The sequence below is a fragment of the Hirsutella rhossiliensis genome (genome assembly GCF_020360975.1).
Source record: "Hirsutella rhossiliensis strain HR02 chromosome Unknown scaffold00014, whole genome shotgun sequence".
Taxonomy (NCBI): domain Eukaryota; kingdom Fungi; phylum Ascomycota; class Sordariomycetes; order Hypocreales; family Ophiocordycipitaceae; genus Hirsutella; species Hirsutella rhossiliensis.
This window is the reverse complement of record NW_025408680.1, coordinates 1430177-1448146: the sequence shown is the minus strand read 5'-3', so window position 1 is coordinate 1448146 and position 17970 is coordinate 1430177. Positions and strand designations below refer to the sequence as shown.

Genomic DNA, 17970 nt, shown 5'->3' with positions numbered 1-17970 from the left:
CCCGGTTATCAACGCCAGCACGGCCTTAAGCAGCCCCCCCCACCGCTATCGAGTTGAACTCAGACTCCTTGACGGCTCCTATCAACCACATCTCCTTTTGGAAAACAATTCTGGCTTGCTCTCTCGAGGCCAAGAGAGAGACCGGCACCAGCCAAAACACACTCGGCCATGCCGTCGAGTAAACAGGGCAAAGAGCATGGCCTCATGGCCGCCACAGAACCTGCAGTGGCCACGACGTCCCCCTCGGCGTCTGTGCAGGGAGGCAGCGAGGACGCAAAGGAGGATGGGGGAAAGGCCGCCGGCGGGCAGGACTCGTCGTCGAGCTTCCGCTACCTGGTGGTATGTTCTCAATCTTGTCCCTTTGCTTCCCCGTTCCCTCTCCCGTCTCCCGGCCTTGGAGAGAAAAACACAGACGGAGAGAAGAATCAGTGCCACTCTTCCTCCCATGTCCATGTTCCTGACCGCACGCTCCGCCACAGCGCGTCTTCACCTACAACGACGCCAAGGGCTGGCTCATGAACGCCGGCGCCCTCGTCTGCATCATCGCCTCGGGCACTGCCCTGCCGCTCATGGACGTCGTCTTTGGCAAGTTCGTCAACGTCTTCAATGACTTTTCCACGGGCACGCTGTCGCCCGCCGCCTACCGCGCCGAGGTGGCCCGGTTTTCGTATGCTTTGCCTGCGTGGCTCCTCGCCTTGACCTGTTCTGTGACTGACGGCTCCATCAGACTGTATTTCGTGTACATCTTCATCGCCAAGTTTGCGCTGACGTACATTTGGACGGTATGGCTACACATGTCTCCTGTTCCCCCCCCCTTCCCCAGCGTCTCCCCATCTATCCTAATGCCTCTTACAGTCGCCACTGGAAAAGATGGAGATACTGACCATGGCAACAGGTGCTGGTCAACGTGACGGCCATCCGGACCACCAAGAAGCTGCGCGTTGACTTTGTGCGGCAGCTGCTGCGGCAGGAAATCTCCTTTTTCGACACGCCCTCGACGTCCGTGTCGAGCCAGATCACGACAAACGGCAACCTCATCAACACAGGCATCTCGGAGAAGCTCGGGCTTACCATCCAGGCCATGGCTAGCTTTATCACGGCCTTTATCGTCGCCTTTGCGGTGCAGTGGAAGCTAACGCTCATCGTGCTGGCCATTGTGCCCCTCAACGTCGTCGTCACCGTCGCCTGCGTCGCGCGCGACACGTGGCTTGAGTACCAAATGTTTGACATCTACGGCGAGAGCGGTAGCCTGGCCGAGGAGGCGATTGCGTCGATCCGCACCGCGCATGCGTTTTGGGCCTTTCCCGGCCTGGTGCGCCGCTTTGAGGCTATTCTCGATCGTGCTAAGCGGATCGGGGACAAGAAGTCGCTTGTCTACGCCATCCTCTTTCCCGTCGAGTTCTTCTGCGTTATTTCTGGCTATGCGCTGGCCTTTTGGCAGGGCATGAGGATGTATGCGTCGGGCGAGATTCAGAACCCGGGCACCGTCGTGACGTGAGTTGTCCATCCTCGAGTGCCCCTTATAGGCCAAGCCCCTGACTCGCTCGCAGCGTCATCTTCGCCGTCCTCGTGGCCGCCCAGGCTCTCACCCAGGTGGCTCCCCAGACCGTGGCCATATCCAAAGCGGCCGCCGCGGCGCAAGACCTCTTCGCCACTATCGACCGCAAGTCGGCCACCGACTCGCTCTCGCGCGACGGCGAGCGCATCCCCGACTTTAGGGGCGAGATCCGGCTACGCGGCGTGCGCTTCGCCTACCCGTCGCGGCCCGGCGTCCCTATCCTACACGGGCTCGACCTTAACGTGCCGGCGGGGAAGACGACGGCGCTCGTCGGGTCCAGTGGCTCCGGCAAGAGCACCATCTTTGGCATCCTTGAGCGCTGGTACCCCTTTGAGGCAGGCTCATCCGTCACGCTCGACGGCCACGAGATTGCCGACCTTAACCTGCAATGGCTTCGGACGAATATGCGGTTAGTACAGCAGGAGCCGACGCTCTTTAGCGGCACTATTTTCCAAAACGTCGTCGATGGACTTACGGGGACGGATATGAATGGCCTTGCCGACGAAGAAAAGGCAAGGCTGGTCACGGAGGCGTGCAAGGCGGCCTATGCCCACGAGTTTATCGAGGGCTTGCCCAACGTAAGAGACCCTTCCTTTCTCAGCCCCCCCTTATCCCGTCCCCTTGCTCACATATTCTTACCCGAGACTTAGGGCTACGAGACGTACATTGGTGAGCGCGGCGCCTCGCTGTCTGGCGGGCAGAAGCAGCGAATCGTTATTGCGCGTAGCATTATCTCGGACCCCAAGGTGCTCCTCCTCGACGAGGCGACAAGCGCGCTCGACCCCAACGCCGAGAAGATTGTACAGGCGGCCCTCAACAACGTAGCCAGGGGCCGGACCATGGTGGTGATTGCGCACCGGCTGTCCACGGTCCGTGACGCCGACAATATCGTCGTCATGGCCAAGGGCGAGTCGGTCGAGAGCGGCACCCACGACCAGCTGATCGAGCGCGGCGGCGTGTATGCCCGGCTCGTCAAGGCGCAGGACCTAAGCAAGGCGGGAGATAAGTCCGACGACGACGACGACGACGACGAGGAAGAAATTGTCCAAGCCAAGGACGCGGCGCCGGCGGACCTCGACGTGGCGCTGACGCAGGTCTCGACGGCGGCCGGATCTGCTGCCGGCGCCGCGTGGGCTTCGGGCCCGGCGGCCGGTCGGCAGTACGGGCTACTGCACGGCTTGGTGCTCGTCCTCGGGGAGCATCCGTCGCTGTGGTGGCCGATGGCTGTGTCGGTCGTGTGCGCCGTCGTGGGCGGCGGTACGTTCCCGGTGCTGGCCGTGCTCTTCTCCAAGACCCTGGACGCCTTTCAGACGGTCGACGTGGCGCGCGGCAACTTCTTCTCCCTCATGTTTTTTATCGCTGCGCTGGCCAACTTTATCGCCTATTTCTTCATCGGTTGGTATGCCAATGTGCTGGCCCAGGTGAGTCCACGCTGGTCCCCCCTTTTCACCCCCTTTTCGCCTCCATCATGATGCTCGGCCGTACACAGGGGGATACAAACATCTGCTAACACATACATCCTCCTGCAGACCGTCATGAAACACTACCGCACCGAGGTCTTCAACAACACGCTCCGCCAGGACATGAGCTTCTTCGACCGGCCCGACAACTCGACGGGCGCCCTCGTGTCGCGCATCGCGGCAGAGCCGACGTCGCTGCAGGAGCTGCTATCGATGAACGTGTCGCTCCTGGCCGTCAACGGCGTTAACCTAATTTCGTCGTCCGTTTTGGCCATTGCCTATGGGTGGAAGCTTGGCCTAGTGCTTTCGCTGGGCGTGCTGCCGGTGCTCGTGGCCGCAGGCTATGTCCGCATCCGGCTCGAATTCCGCTTCGAGGGCGATACGGCGGCGCGCTTTGCTCGTAGCAGTGGCGTCGCGGCCGAGGCCGTCATGGGCATCCGCACCGTCTCGTCGCTGGCTCTAGAGCACGCCGTCATTGAGCGCTATGAGACGGGGCTGCAGGGCCTGGCGGTCAAGGCCGTCGGCGAGCTGGGCTTTAAGATGCTCTTTTACTCCCTTAGCCAGTCCCTCTCGTTTCTCGCCATGGCGCTTGGGTTTTGGTACGGCGGGAGGTTGGTGTCAACGGGCGAGTATACCAACGGCCAGTTCTACGTCGTCTTTATGGCCATCGTCTTTGCCGGCGAGGCGACAGCCATGTTCTTCCAGTACACGACGAGCATCACAAAGGCGCGCACCGCCATCAACTATATCTTTGGGCTGCGGCGCCAGCTCGAGCTGGTCGACGAGGAGCCCGACTCCTCCTCCTCCTCCGCCCGGCACGACAAGGCCAGCAAGGGCACCGGCGATAAGGCCGAGGACCCGGCATCGCAGGGCGTCGAGGTGCGCTGCGAGGCCGTCGAGTTTGCGTACCCGCTCCGGCCGCGGCACCGGGTGCTCCGGGGCATCGACCTCGACGTCGGGCCCGGCAAGATGGTGGCGCTGGTGGGCGCGTCGGGCTGCGGCAAGTCGACCGTCGTGTCGCTGCTCGAGCGCTTCTACGACCCGACGGCCGGCACGGTGCGCGCCGACGGCCGGGACGTCCGGGGGCTCGGCCGGCGGCGGTACCGGCGCGACGTGGCGCTGGTGCAGCAGGAGCCGGTCCTGTACCAGGGGTCCATCCGCGACAACGTGGGCCTGGGCGGCCGCGGCGGCGACGACGGCGACGGCGACGAGCAGCAGCCGGCCGAGGGCGCCGTCGTGGCCGCGTGCCAGGCGGCCAACGTGTGGGACTTCATCGCCTCGCTCCCGCAGGGCCTCGACACCCCCTGCGGCCCGCAGGGGCTCTCGCTGTCGGGCGGCCAGCGGCAGCGCATCGCCATTGCGCGGGCGCTGGTGCGGCGCCCGCGGCTGCTGCTGCTCGACGAGGCCACGAGCGCCCTCGACAGCGAGTCGGAGAAGCTGGTCAAGCAGGCCCTCGACCGCGCCGCCGCCGGCCGCACCACCGTCGCCGTCGCCCACCGCCTCAGCACCGTCCGCGACGCCGACGCCATTGCCGTCTTCCACCGCGGCGCCGTTGCCGAGCTGGGCACGCACGATGAGCTGGTGGCCCAGAGGGGGCTGTATTACCAGATGGTCCTGAGCCAGTCGCTCGACCGCGAGGCCTCCTGAAGCCTCCTTTTGCGCTGGCCGTCTCTGTCCGTGATTGATTCATGGGCGTCTTCTCTACCTTTGCTCACCCCGCCTCTCTCTCGCTCTTCCGTCTCTCATACCCTGGGTCGGATAATAAATCGCGTTGGTTGGCGGTGGTTGTCCTCGAATGAAGCACGAGGGTTACAGAGGTGCTTGTACTTGTTCATTGAAGCATGCATGGCCATATACACACATATATATACGCCCGATAGATAGACAGACGGATGGTGGACGGGAGCAAGCACTTACGATACCTGGACGCAGATTAGCAGTTGTGGTGCCGAGGATGCTGGCCATGACATGATAGATAATCGCAATCGCCGTATGATGAGACTTTTCTCGACCGAAGCCGTTGAACTACTCCAACGTTAAAGACAGTCTCTTGCTGGCAGTATATCCATGACACCATATTGTAGTCTATGCGCCTCCCTTTGGAGGGGGCTCTCTATCAACCCGACCTATACATAATGGCCGACGAGGGCCACATGTAAAGACTCCCGCCAGCAGCAAACAAGACATGTAAATCTAAAAGGAAACGCACACAGGATGGCGGACCAGGATCGAGGCCACGCTCACTGCAGCGACTTGGCCTCGCCGTCCTTGAGCTTGCCGGCCCCGACCAGCCGCTTCACCTCGCCGCTCCACGCAGCCTTGATGTCGTCGGCCACGCTCAGCCCGCCCAGCTTGCCCGCCAGCGCCGCAATCTCGTCGGGGTCCAGCTTGCCCTGCACCAGCTCCACGTCGCCCAGCACCGCGTCAATCTGCGCCGCCGACGCGTCGCCGCCGCCGGCAAAGTAGCCCGCGTCCTTGACGGACCCTTTGAGAACGCGCTTGTTCTTCTTGACGGCGTTCTTGGCCGCCTCCTTGGTCTTCTTGGCCGCCTCGCGGTCCGTCTTGGCCCGCTCCTCGGCCTCGCGCGCCGCCTTGTCCTCGGCCTCCTTCTTGACCTGGGCCTCTTCGGCCGCGTGCTTCTCGGCCGCCTCCTTTTCTAGGCGCTTCTTGTTCTTGGCGGCATTGGCCTCTTGGCGGAAGCGCTTGATGCGCTCGTCGCCGGCGGAGCACTCGTCGAGCAGCTTGCGCAGGCGCGTGTTGTCCTCGGCCTTCTTCTTCCTGCGGGCGTTTGCGTTTTTGCGCTCGACGTGACGCTTCTGGTCGCGGTTCTCGTTGTCGTCGGGCACGTCCTCGTCGAGGTACTCAAAGGAGCGCCAGCTGTCAAAGTTGTACCAAAAGTTGTAAAAGTCCTCGACGTGCTCGCGCGCCGACTTTGCGTCGCCAAAGGTGGGCACGGGGTGCGTCTTGGAGAAGCGCGCCTCCGACTTGAAGACCTTGCTCCAGAGCTTGTAGAAGTCGCCCTTTTGCAGCTGCTTCTTGGTGGGGGGCTCGACGTCGGCCTCCTCGTCGACCGAGTCGTACTGGCGCCGCTTGACGGGGTCGAGTAGCACCTCGGTGGCCTTTTGGATGCACTTGAAGAACTGGTCGTCCTCGGTGTGGCCCTGGGCGGCCTTTTTGTCCGGGTGGTGCTTGAGCACCTTTTTGCGATGGGCCTTTTTGATTTGCTCCTCGCTGGCCTTGTGGCGGTACTTGGACAAGCCGAGGACCTTGTAGTGGTCTTGGGTCTGGAGGGAAAGTCAGCAATTGGTCTCAAGGCCTACTGACGATGCTCGACGGACCTTCCAGTCTTTGGCCTGCAGCTGGAGCATCATGGGGTCCTCGGCCTCGCTGGCGTCGCTCTCGTCGCCATCCTCAATCTTCTTGGCGTTCTCCTGGGCCTGGATGCGGTCGTCTTCGGAAAAGGTGCGGTTGTTGCGCGAGCGGCGAGCGTGGGCGAGAAAGTGAGGGCCGACGGGCTCGATGCTTCGCTGCGTGGCGCCCGAGAGACGGCCGACGGCCTTGAAGTCCTTTTCGGCGCTCCACCCGCCGGGAAGGACGGGCAGCGTGATTGTGAGTTGTGCCGCCGACGCCATGGTTGCAGTGCGTCTGTCTCTCGCCGCTCTGTGATGTGCAATGGGTGGCTTTGGTAGACGAAGAGAAAGGGTCCGTGGCTAAGCTGAGCCTGGAGTTTTTTTTCTCCCCAGCCTCAAATTCCGGTGGGGCACAGGGTACCTGAGAAGACGCTTGATCGGGGGCGAAAAGTAGGTGCCCCGGAGTATCCGCTCCGGACTTCGAACAGCCCGGAAGACGGCCAAACTTGAGCTCCGCCATCGAGAAGCTGGAAAGAAGGCAAGTCGTCGTCGAGGTTCATCATCTCGATTCTTTATCTCCTCGAGCCACGCCACAGCTCTTCACCATGGCTCTGGTTGCCTACAGAAACATTCTGCGCGCCACGCGCATTGCCTTCCGAGGTCCGCGCCTCTTGCTTCCCCAAACAATCTCCTCCAGGCGTACTGACCGGCTGTATCATCAAACCCCCAGGCGATGCCCCCGTCCTCGCCGCAGCCCAGAGCCAGATCCGGCACGAGTTCCGGCAAAAGTCATCACTCGACTCGGCCAGCGCCGACGCCCAGGCTGCCATCCAGCACGCCCAGCAGGTGGCCAGGATCCTGCGCGAAAACGTCGTCCAGGGGAGGAAGGCCGAAGGCCGAGACGACACTTATAGTTAGTGGTCTTATCTGCCTCTTTTGATCGCGGACATAATCACGAGTCAAGTGTGCTGACACGAGATACCATGATAGAGCTTCGCATTCACGAACACACCGAGAGAGGAGACAACGAAAGCATACTCACGGCTGGATCGGACAGCGCCATGGGAGGATGCGGATGCAGATGAAGCCGGTTGTACAACAATTTTGTAAAAGAAGACCCTGTCCCTTTGATTTGTGTGATACCCTACACCTGATGCAATGATACAAAGATATCCGCAGCTCCCCTTTCCCTTTTATTCTCCATCATCTGTCCCTGAGTAAACAATCAGATCCCAGCCCCAGTCCGCTCAACGCCATACACCGACACAATACTGAATATGATGCAGAGGACGTATAAGCGGCCTAGTCACCAGCGAGACTGGCATAGTTGGGCTGGTCTTCCGCCCCAGGAGGCGCGGCCACCACGGGCGCGCTGGGCTGACCCTCGGGTCCACCGCCCTCGATGGAGTGCTGATGCCGAGTCCTGTCTTGCTCCCGTGGAACCCGCGCGTCTCGTAGCATCTGTGTCCGTTGCTCCTTGTCCATGGTCCCGATAGCTTTGGGTTGACCCCATCGTACGCGCAAGGGGCACCCCGCAATGACGGCACGTCCCTGGCAGGCCGCCGCCGCCTTCTCGGCCGCCTCTCGCGTCTCGTAGTTGACAAAGGCGCAGTGCGACATGTGAGAGCAGACTAAGCTCTTGATCTTGCCGTAGGTCTTGAAGAATTCGCGAAGCTTGTGTTCGGGCAAGTCGTCCTCAATGCCCGTCACGAACATGGACATGATGTTCTGATCGTCGGGAGGCAGCCAGTCCCTGGGGCTTGGAGGTAGCTGGGCTGTACTGGGAAAGGCCTGCCGCCCCTTGCCGCCCCTTGGCCGGGCCCCGAATGCCGCGGCAGCTCGGCTATCTCGTGTTCGGATAGGCCCTGGTCCTCCGATGCCTGCGCCCATGGCAGCATTACCACCTGTGGCACCGCTCCCCGGCAGTTCGGATTCGTCAACGGTCCTCCCCTTGCGAAAGTATGGTTTGCTGACTGCCAAGCGGCGTAGCAGCTCGCGGGCCTTGTCGTCGGTCTTCTCGTACTCTTCGGTTCCCGCCTTGCCCTCCTCGATCAACTTTTCATTATTTTGTGCAAAGTACTCGCGGTTAATGTCGGACTGGGGGCCGGGAGCGACCATTTTGAGGGCTGCATCTCGCACAGCGATGGGAAGGCCAAAGGAGAGGTCGAGCATGCAGCTCTGGCAGCAGTTCTTGAGTCGGGCGCACGTCAGACAGATGTTGGTGCGTTTCTTGCGTCCCTGGGCGCGGTCGGCGTTCCAGGCAAATACGGTGAAAGGTCTGGTACACTAGGGAGGGAGGTTAGCATGACGACCCTGAAGAAGCAGCGGGACGCGACCTACGAGTTTGCATTCGGCGCCGTAATCCTCCTTGAGCATCTTGACAAATGGGTTGTCAGGCAAGCAGTTTTCGCAGACGGAGGGGAAGTCTGTCGACTCCCAGCCGGAGCGGTTCAGATCCTGCTTGATTTGGGGCGGCATGGCGTCCGAGGAAGCTGGAGGCAAGAGGCGTGGGGCCAGTGACAGGGTGCTTCTTCGTCGACTTGGATGGATGTTGGAGCTTGCCGCCGGGATTTCAATCTGGGTCCGTCGCGTCGTCTAAAGAAGACTGGGGAAATAAAGTTTGCTGACCTAAGAGTCACGCTCTCTGCCTAGATTTGCAAAGGCTATTCGTAATCATGCGTCGGTGGCGGTGCTGCCTTTCGGGTTCGAGTTCGTATTCGTGTCACTGCATTCTGCCGGTCCCACCGCCTGCTCTTTTCGACTCAGGGCGGGATGGTGCGCCGCTCTGGCCGCGTCCTGGAGATTGCCAAGCCAATGCATGCCGCCCCCGCCTCCAGGCCAGTTTCAGGGGCATTGCAGATTGCAGCAGCATGTGAAAAAAAAGACCCTCTTTTGTTAAAAAGAGCCACTTCTGCTCGTTGCCATTGAGTCGCCGCGCATCCATTTCGCAACTGCTCATCTGCTTCAACAGCCGCTTCTCTCTCCGCGCCAGCTATTGTCCGCCACGATAGCTTCAACATGGCTCCGTCCTCCTCCAAAATGTCCAGCCTCGAGCGCGAGGATCACCGCCGCGATGCCGCCTTCAACAAGGCCATGCACGGCAAGTCGGCCCAGGCTCGCGGTGGCATCGCCGCCATGTTCTCCAAGGGCTCTGATGCCAAGAGGGCTGCCGTCGACGAGTACTTCAAGCACTGGGACAACAAAAAGGCCGCCGACGAGACGCCTGAGCAGCGCGCTGTGAGCTCGACAATTTGTGACACCATGGACAGGCGACTGACGGCTTGGAACAGGAGCGGACAGCCGAATACGCGACTCTGACGAGACAGTAAGTCCTGCTGCCCTGTCCTTGGGCCTTGGACCTCGCTTCTCACCTCGACCCCCCTCTAGCTACTACAATCTTGCGACCGACCTTTACGAGTACGGCTGGGGCCAATCCTTCCACTTCTGCCGCTTCTCCACCGGCGAGCCCTTTTACCAGGCCATTGCCCGCCACGAGCACTACCTCGCCCATAGCATGGGCATCCAGGAGGGAATGAAGGTCCTCGACGTCGGCTGCGGCGTCGGTGGCCCTGCCCGTGAAATTGCCAAGTTCACGGGCGCCCACATCACCGGGCTCAACAACAACGACTATCAGATCGAGCGTGCTACCCACTATGCCGCCAAGGAGGGACTGTCTGACCAACTCAAGTTTGTCAAGGGCGACTTCATGGTGAGCTCAGATGCCTTCTCTTGTTCATCCATTCAGGCGCTCATCATGTCCGTCACAGCAAATGTCGTTTGAGAACAACTCCTTTGACGCCATCTACGCCATCGAGGCCACCGTCCACGCCCCCACCCTGGAGGGCATCTACAGTGAAATCTTCCGCGTCCTGAAACCGGGCGGTGTCTTTGGCGTCTACGAATGGCTCATGACCGAGGACTACGACAACGACAACCTGCACCACCGCGAGATCCGCCTCGGCATCGAGCAGGGCGACGGCATCTCCAACATGTGCAAGATCTCGGAGGCCCTCGACGCCATGAAGACGGCCGGCTTCGAGTTGCTGCGCAACGAGGACCTTGCCGACCGTCCCGACCCTCTGCCGTGGTACTGGCCCTTGTCTGGCGACATGCGGTACATCCAATCCGTCGGTGACATCTTCACCATTGTGCGCATGACGCGATGGGGCCGCACCATTGCCCACAACCTGGCTGGTTTCCTGGAGACGCTGCGAGTGGCCCCGGCAGGCACCAAGAAGACGGCTGACAGCCTGGCGCTCGCCGCCGACTGCCTCGTTGCTGGCGGACGTGAGCATCTCTTCACCCCCATGTACCTCATGGTTGGTCGCAAGCCCGCCAAATAAAGCGCGCGATGGGCATGGCGTGCATGGCAGACGGGGGTGAGTGAAGCTACTGCGACGCGCATTTCGGAGTGGCGGAGACTCGGGCAAAGGCCCTTTCGGCGCGGCGAACCGGCAGGGGACATGCTTATCATGGCCAACATCTGAGAAAAAGACTGGGGGAGCGTAATGGATGATTAATTTGGGCTGTGTATTATAGTGGCAAGCGTGAGTATGTGTTTGGTAGACCTTGATATGCATACCGCCATTTTAGTTAGATGATCAGGGTCTAGATACATCATGAGTCTATTGTCACGCCTGGCTGCCGTCGGTGAAGTGAGTGACCTTTTGAGAGGAGACGGCATCGTGTCCTTGTTCAGGGGTATACGAGGACGAAGTCGGCCACGGTCAACTCCCCTTTTAACAGGCCGCGCCGTGAAGCCTCTCCACCTCGAGAGAAGCCAGGATAAAGGCTCCCTCTCCGAGCAGGCTGTTGGGTATAATCGGCCGGTTGATGTAGTAGTCGTAAGACGCGGTCGAGTTGAGGCTGTTGACAGCCACCGTCTTGTCGAAGCCAATGGTGCCGTTGGCGCATCCCACGTCGGTGACAAAGTTGCCGACGGTGTAGTCGTAGGCCCGCAGCGCGACCTTGCTGTAGTCGGGCCCGGCGGCGGAGAGGAGGCCGATGCGGCGGCCCTTGAGCAAGGAGAAGATGAAGAGGGCGGTGCTGGAGCTTTCGAGGTAGTTGCCGGGGCTCCCGCCCAGGGCCGTGAGCTGCCACCAGGCACCGGAGGCGGCATCGGCGTAGTCGACGAGCGACTTCGAGATGCCGTTGGCGAGGTGGTGGATGCGGGTGCAGAGCTTTCCCGACGCATCGTCGGGGCAGGCCAGGAGATGGTATGTCTCGACCATGGCGGCGAGGAACCAGCCCAGCGAGCGGCCCCAGACATAGGGGCTGGCTCCGGTGACGGGATCGGCCCAGACGGCGGTGCGGGACCAGTCGTAGCCGTGGACGAGGAGGGAGTCGTTGGTGGCGGTGCGGCAGTGCGCCTGCAGCAGGGCGATTTGCAGTTCCATGTCGGTCTCGTTGCGCCGCGGGGCCTTGGCCATGAAGGGCAGCAGCGAGAACATGCCGTCGAGATAGCTCCAGTGCGGGTAGACGTAGTACCACAGGCCGCCGTCCGGGTTGCGGACCTGCAGGGCGAGCGAGTCGTTGATGGCCGTGTAGGCGGCGCGCGCCGAGTCGGAGACGGCGACGCCGGCGGCCGCGGCCTGCTCGATGGACCGGGCGAGGGAGAAGCGGTCGAGCGGCTGGGTGGCGGCCCAGGTTGCGTTGTGGGCAAAGGGCCTCGCGGTGCCGTCGAGCACGGCGGCGAGGAAGGCCTCGTCGCTGCGCCGGACGTCGGGGTGCTGGGCGTCGGGATGCTGGGCCAGGACGGCCTCGATGGCCTGCGCCAGGAGCCCGCTCTCGAGGGTACTCGTGACGGCGCCCGAGGAGACGATGCCCTGCTGGCGCTGCTTGATGCTGTCCAGCATGCGGCGCGAGTAGGGCACCTCGGACGTGGCGATGCCGCCGAACAGGGCGGCCGCCGTGAGAAGTGCTGCTGAGGGACGCATGCTCGCCTATGCCTGGAGCCTATGCCTGGAGCTTACAGACTCGACTCGGACCAGGGCTTACGGGAGAAGTCTTCACGCCCTTTCTTCTTGTTATCAAGTCGAAGAAAACATACGGGCCGGGGGGCAGGCCGGGGGTCCCGGGCCTCAGGTAGCCGCGGCGGACCCGGCTCCAAATCTTAAACTGGATAAAGTTGACGGGTAATTGCCTGATACGACAGGGATGCGATTATGGCGAGCCGGGGATGACAAGCTACGAGCCAAGACGCAGCCGTTGGAAGTCGTTGCACGCGAGCCGGGCTGTGTTAGTGCCAAGCCGACCGATATCGTACAACACAAATGATTACAGGCTTGGCGGACTGTGCTAAGACTTGTTATGGCTAGGCGGTGATTGCAAGCGTCAGTCCTCGTGTCAAGGCTATTGGTCAAGAGGTTGGCCGGCCGGGAGCGGCATGGATGGGGATTGATGAACGGGGAAGGCAATTTAATGCGGCTGTCTGCAACCATCTTACCGATAGTTTGATGGCCACGGGCTATTTCCCGAGTCTTGTACGAAGTTGGCTGAGAGCATTAATTGGAATTCCTCGGTTCATGGCCTCACCAAGGCAAAGGTCAGCCCTTGCTGTCAGCCTGTCACCAGCTGTTGGTCCGAGACAAGTCGGCAACTCAGCCATGGCAAGATATTTCGCAGTCAATTCACGCTCAAAGCTCCGTGAATAATTCAAAGGGCTTCTCTTCATTCACAGCGCTGGAGAGTGATCCTTGTCGTGACTCCATTCACTCAGTCAACAACCGTCTGGTCTGAGGCTCTGAGCCCCTTAACTGTGGGTAGTCGGGCAACTTCCACCCGTTGCGCTGCATGAGACTCGACTCAAAGAGCCGGTTGAGCTTGAGCGTCGACATCAGGCCGAGGACGGAGCGCAGAATCCACACGCCCACCGCCGTCTCGGGGTAGACGAGGCGCGGCAAACCGCGAGGCAGCTGCTGTATCTCCTCGACAAAGGGCCGCAGCACCTCCTCGTAGGCGGCCAAGGCCGAGGCCACGGCGTCTTCTTGGCCTTGTCCACTTGGTGAGGAGCTGCTGATCCCCCTCTTAGACAGCTCGCCGGCAAGGACGTAGGCGCCGATGAGGGCCGCACTCGTCCCCATGCCCGTCAGCGGCGACGGACAGTATCCCGCGTCGCCCAGCAGGACGACTCTGCCCCTGGACCACGGGCGGCACTTGATCTGCACAATCGTCTGCGCGTAAAAGTCGTCGGCCCGGCGCATCTCGTCGACGAGCCGCGCCGCCTGCCATCCCGCGTCGCCAAAGACGCGCGCAAACACGTCCTTTTGCGTGCCCACATCCTGCTTGAGCGCCCGCTCCATCTCCTCGCCGTGCGCCATGGTCGCCAGGTAGCCCTGCCCGCGCTGCGGTGAGTGCCAGCGCGTGGCCAGCAGACGCCTGCCCGTGGCGTGGTACATGGTCCCGAGACTGGGGTCCTGCGGCGTCCGTGGCAGCGAGTAGTAGGCAACGTAGACGCCCAGGCTCCTCGACAGGTCCTTGCCACCGTCGCCATCCTTTAGCATCATCTTGCGGATCCTCGAGCCCTGCCCGTCGGCGCCGACAAGCATATCGTACCGCTCGACGCTCCCGTCTGAGAGCTTGACCCTGACACCGCCACGCTCGTTGTCGAAGCCATCTACCGAAAGCCCAAACCGGTAGTCTGGCTTATTCGCCGCCGGCGCCGCCCCGGCAAGGACCCGGCACAGGTCGCCGCGCATAATCTCAAACTCGCTCGAGAAGCCCTGGTTGCCGGAGCCGGCTTCCGTTCGTGGGAAGAGGGCCCTTCGCCAGCCCCTGTCGTCGACAAACTGCAGGCCCTCCTCGTCGACGGCGTGGCTGCGGATGGTCTCGAGCAGCCCCATGCGCCGGGCCGTGTCGACGCCTTGCTCGCGAATGTCGATTTGCTGCCCGCTGGCCCGGAGCTGGGGGAAGCGTTCGAGCACGGTGCATGCGTGGCCCAGGCGCGCCATCCAGAAGGCGAGCGCGGGGCCTGCGATGCCGCCGCCAGAGATGAGAATCCGCAGAGGGGCCATGTTTCTTTCTTTCTGTCCTGCTTCGCCACCGGGTGGGCATCTATAGAGCTCGGTCGAGGAATTGTGATGTCTTCGCTCAGGGTGAGCTCCAAGGCTGGCCCCGGGGACGCGCAACAAAGGCAAGGAGGCCCAGAAATAAGACTGGCTCTCGTCTCCCTGGGCCTCAAAATCGAGACTCGAAGGATCCAAGGTGGGGTTCGTCGTAGTCGAGTGTAAGCGCGGTGCTGCAGCAATGCTTCAAGCCCCGACGGCTCATTGCTGCGCCATCTTCTTCTACCGGAGCGGACTCGCAATTTCGACGCCGATGCCGACACTGCGCTAGGAAACTGCTGGCCTCCGAGTTCCGAGACACCCTTCGGGCGCAAAACCCCTGGATATTGAAACAGGGGTCTTGCTCGTGCTTCGGGACCGATCTGTGGCCGAATCGACGTCATAAACTCAAGACGGGCACGTCCAGGGGTAAGTACTATGACGGCAATATTTTAGCACCTGGCAGGTTTGCTTGATGCATCTCATTGAGCGCATATCGATACTGAAAGGCTTGACGTGAATATCAGTCCCCTAATCCCAACTCTGGGGCTGCTCATGTTCGGTGCATGACTGGTCTCACTCGTCCAACTGCCCATCTCAGAGGCCGGTTGATGAGACGGCACGGAGAAATGTCGACCGCATTTAAACGAGAAAACAGCCTTGATTCGGGCCATGCGTCGCTTTGGCGATGACTACGTGATCCATCAGACAGTTGAGCCAACGTCTTAAGGATCGTAGTCAACGCCATTGGCGAATTCAGGGCATGTCCCTTCCCAATGTCCGCAGCGCTCACACAAACCCTTTCATATTCCATTCAGCGCGATACCTTTCATGCTTGAATAACTGCCTTCTGCCCTGCCCGACACCTCGAGCGCAGACCGGGCCCAATATGTATATATATCGGGTCCAGGCCGGAAGACGGACACGTGATAGGGGCTGAGAGTTTGGCATAAGCTTCTGCATAGCCTTATGTTCGCATAGCACGCCCACCCCAGGTGTCGTGAACTCATGTTCAACTTAATGTGCCGTGACGCAGGATGAAATGATGCCCGATGCCATCGATGACCTCAAAAGTCAGCCTTCCGGATCCAGACACTGCCGTCCCCTACCGCCTCCATAATATGTAGGTCCAGCTTCAGGAGACACATGCACACTGAAGCCCAGCCACAAAGCCAAGGACGTTGTTCGCCCCAGGTCACTCAACACACAGGCGTCTGCGACATGTCGCGTTAAGACCACTCGTGTAAGCGCTACTCCCGCTTCATCTATGTAGATGCCATATCGCGCCATTGGATCCCATCGCCAATATTACACGGACGCAAGTATGTCTGATTTTGATGGCCTTGAAGTGCGATGAAAGACAGCCCAGCTGTGCGCCGTGCATCTGACGCGGCACTGCCTGCGTTGCGTGTACGAGGCCACGAAAAGCGGAAGCGTTAACGACGAGCTTCGGAGCCTCGGCGATATTTTCCATCAGCTCAGAACCGCCACAGCTGTGGAGGCCCTCGCAGTCTTGCAAAGGCTGATGGCCGCTCGTGGTCCGGCTCGGCTCTTTTCTGCCGTTGATGGCAAAGTTCTGGGTATGCTGAGACCGTCGGACCTTTGCACGGCCGTCTCGCTTCGACCATGTCTGGGCTCGAGCTTGAGTTGACGGCTTGTCACCCGACAGCTCCTCCGGCTTTTCTCCCTCTAAGCGTCACGATGGCGAGCTTGGAGCCGCTTTCAAGGCATGTCGGGCATTTCCAAACTTTCTTAAATTCCGACTTACGAGACGGCATACATGATCCGCAACCGCTTGAGGCTCTGATGCTAACCAAGCAAGTAAAGTTCCTTCATCTCAGCCATCTTCGCCGTAAAAAAAGAACCAACTCTAAGGAGACTCCTCTCTTAATAGCTGGTCCGTGGCGAAGAAAGTTATGCGATGATCGCCTGTATAGACTTTAAACCAGACACTGGACAGACGTCCCCGTCGACGACGACATTATCTTAAGATAAACCGCCCGATTCTCGGCTTCTGCGGGGAACATCTATTTATCTAAGACTTAAATAACCAAAGAATAGAGATTAAGTGCCTTAAGGAACGTAGTAACAAAAGGTTCTATTAGTTCCTCCCTATAAGAGTCTTTAACTATTATAGGTTATAGGCTTAGGCTACGGCCTAAGCTATATAGTTACGTACGGAGGGCCGAATCCTATATATATATATATATATAGGCCAGCCGCGCATAGAAGAGCTCTATATAGCTTATTAATATTATCCTATAGACGGCACCTACGTATACGCCTCTACTTACTCCGTAATAGTATAAGCTATTAACTAATAGATCTAATAGATATCTCTCTAGAGAGGGCGCTACTTCCTCGAGGAAGTAATCAGCGCCCCCCCCCCCTCCTAGACGGATAGGTAGTATTATAGCTATCTTAGAAGCGATTAAAATCGCGACGGCTAGCTAGAAGGACGAGGTTCTCGCTATACTAAGGGAGCCGTCTACGAGACTGGCGTTAACCCCTACGACCTCCGTAACGCTAGTTATAGCGGCGATACTACTAGCGTAAAAGCCGCTCCTTTAGCCGACTTAAGATAGTAAACTAGAGTCTTTTTACTTCTTCCTTAGCTAGCTATAGATAAAGTTTATAACTAATAAGAAATAGGGCCTAAATAGCTATTACGATATAATATTATATTTACTCCTTTATATACTACTAGAGCCTTAAATATAGTAGATCTTTAGGTTCTAAGATAAGGGTAGCCTTAGGGGTAGACGCGACCTATAGGACTTCTTTTAATACCTTATATATATATTCGGTAATATATAAGAGCGGGAGAAAGTATAAGATAAGCTATAAACCCTTAAGTAAAGAGATAGATAGATATTTAGCGACTTCTTTTTTAATTTTAAAGAAACGCTTTTATAAGTAATAAAGACTAGAATATAAAAAGATAGCGTAAAGCTTATATAGTTATAGAATTTTATTATATTAGCTTTATAAGAGCTACTTATCCTTATAATTATACTTACTAACTATAGTAAGTATATAAGCTAATTAGTAAAGGTAGTATAAGGCTATAAATAAATACTATATTTTTAAAAGCTTTATAAGTATATACTATATAGTAGCGATAAGATTACTACCCCTTTATAAGATAAATAGCTAGCTATAGATATTAATAAGGATACCTTAATATTAGCTACTTATATAAACTAAGCTAAATATAGTAAGAAGATACTATTAACTACCCCTTATACTACCTTATACTTTAAGTAGTAATCGAAGTAAGTAATAAGTAAAGAAATTAAAAAAAGAAAAGCTAATAGCCTTTACTTATATTATAGCGTATTTATATACTTTATATTAAAGTGCCCCTTCCTTTTTACTAAGTAGCTTATAGCGGTTTAGGTAGTAAAGATAAAACTACTCCTTACCTTAGATAATAAAAAGGACTCTACTCCCCTTAGCTTAAAGGAAAAAGAGTAGCTTTAAAGTAAATTAAATATTATTATCCTACCTATCTAACCCTTTACTTTTATATTTACCTTTATATATTTTATATATACTTT

At 58.4% G+C, this 17970-nt stretch overlaps 7 protein-coding genes across 7 annotated transcripts; 3 read left to right on the top strand and 4 right to left on the bottom strand.

Moving 5' to 3' along the window:
- Nucleotides 1-168: 168 nt before the first annotated feature.
- HRG_10013 (ABC transporter transmembrane domain-containing protein) lies at nt 169-4665 on the top strand (the record flags this gene model as incomplete). The annotated part of the gene is made up of 7 exons (XM_044868484.1): nt 169-339; nt 480-667; nt 728-782; nt 896-1494; nt 1551-2136; nt 2209-2979; nt 3088-4665. The coding sequence occupies 7 exons, from the start codon at nt 169-171 to the stop codon at nt 4663-4665; spliced, it is 3948 nt and encodes a 1315-aa protein (XP_044716481.1).
- Nucleotides 4666-5258: 593 nt separating this feature from the next.
- HRG_10012 (ribosome-associated complex head domain-containing protein) lies at nt 5259-6650 on the bottom strand (the record flags this gene model as incomplete). Its single annotated transcript, XM_044868483.1, has 2 exons — nt 5259-6302; nt 6357-6650. The coding sequence occupies 2 exons, from the start codon at nt 6648-6650 to the stop codon at nt 5259-5261; spliced, it is 1338 nt and encodes a 445-aa protein (XP_044716480.1).
- A 323-nt stretch (nt 6651-6973) lies between these two features.
- On the top strand, nt 6974-7453 carry HRG_10011 (uncharacterized protein; the record flags this gene model as incomplete). Its single annotated transcript, XM_044868482.1, has 3 exons — nt 6974-7028; nt 7099-7281; nt 7359-7453. The coding sequence occupies 3 exons, from the start codon at nt 6974-6976 to the stop codon at nt 7451-7453; spliced, it is 333 nt and encodes a 110-aa protein (XP_044716479.1).
- A 217-nt stretch (nt 7454-7670) lies between these two features.
- Nucleotides 7671-8846, bottom strand: HRG_10010 (RNA recognition motif domain-containing protein; the record flags this gene model as incomplete). Its single annotated transcript, XM_044868481.1, has 2 exons — nt 7671-8654; nt 8709-8846. The coding sequence occupies 2 exons, from the start codon at nt 8844-8846 to the stop codon at nt 7671-7673; spliced, it is 1122 nt and encodes a 373-aa protein (XP_044716478.1).
- Nucleotides 8847-9386: 540 nt separating this feature from the next.
- On the top strand, nt 9387-10711 carry HRG_10009 (methyltransferase domain-containing protein; the record flags this gene model as incomplete). Its single annotated transcript, XM_044868480.1, has 4 exons — nt 9387-9605; nt 9659-9693; nt 9756-10077; nt 10136-10711. The coding sequence occupies 4 exons, from the start codon at nt 9387-9389 to the stop codon at nt 10709-10711; spliced, it is 1152 nt and encodes a 383-aa protein (XP_044716477.1).
- Nucleotides 10712-11107: 396 nt separating this feature from the next.
- HRG_10008 (glycosyl hydrolase family 88 protein) lies at nt 11108-12304 on the bottom strand (the record flags this gene model as incomplete). The annotated part of the gene is made up of 1 exon (XM_044868479.1): nt 11108-12304. The coding sequence occupies one exon, from the start codon at nt 12302-12304 to the stop codon at nt 11108-11110; it is 1197 nt and encodes a 398-aa protein (XP_044716476.1).
- Nucleotides 12305-13078: 774 nt separating this feature from the next.
- Nucleotides 13079-14380, bottom strand: HRG_10007 (FAD binding domain-containing protein; the record flags this gene model as incomplete). The annotated part of the gene is made up of 1 exon (XM_044868478.1): nt 13079-14380. The coding sequence occupies one exon, from the start codon at nt 14378-14380 to the stop codon at nt 13079-13081; it is 1302 nt and encodes a 433-aa protein (XP_044716475.1).
- Nucleotides 14381-17970: the final 3590 nt, after the last annotated feature.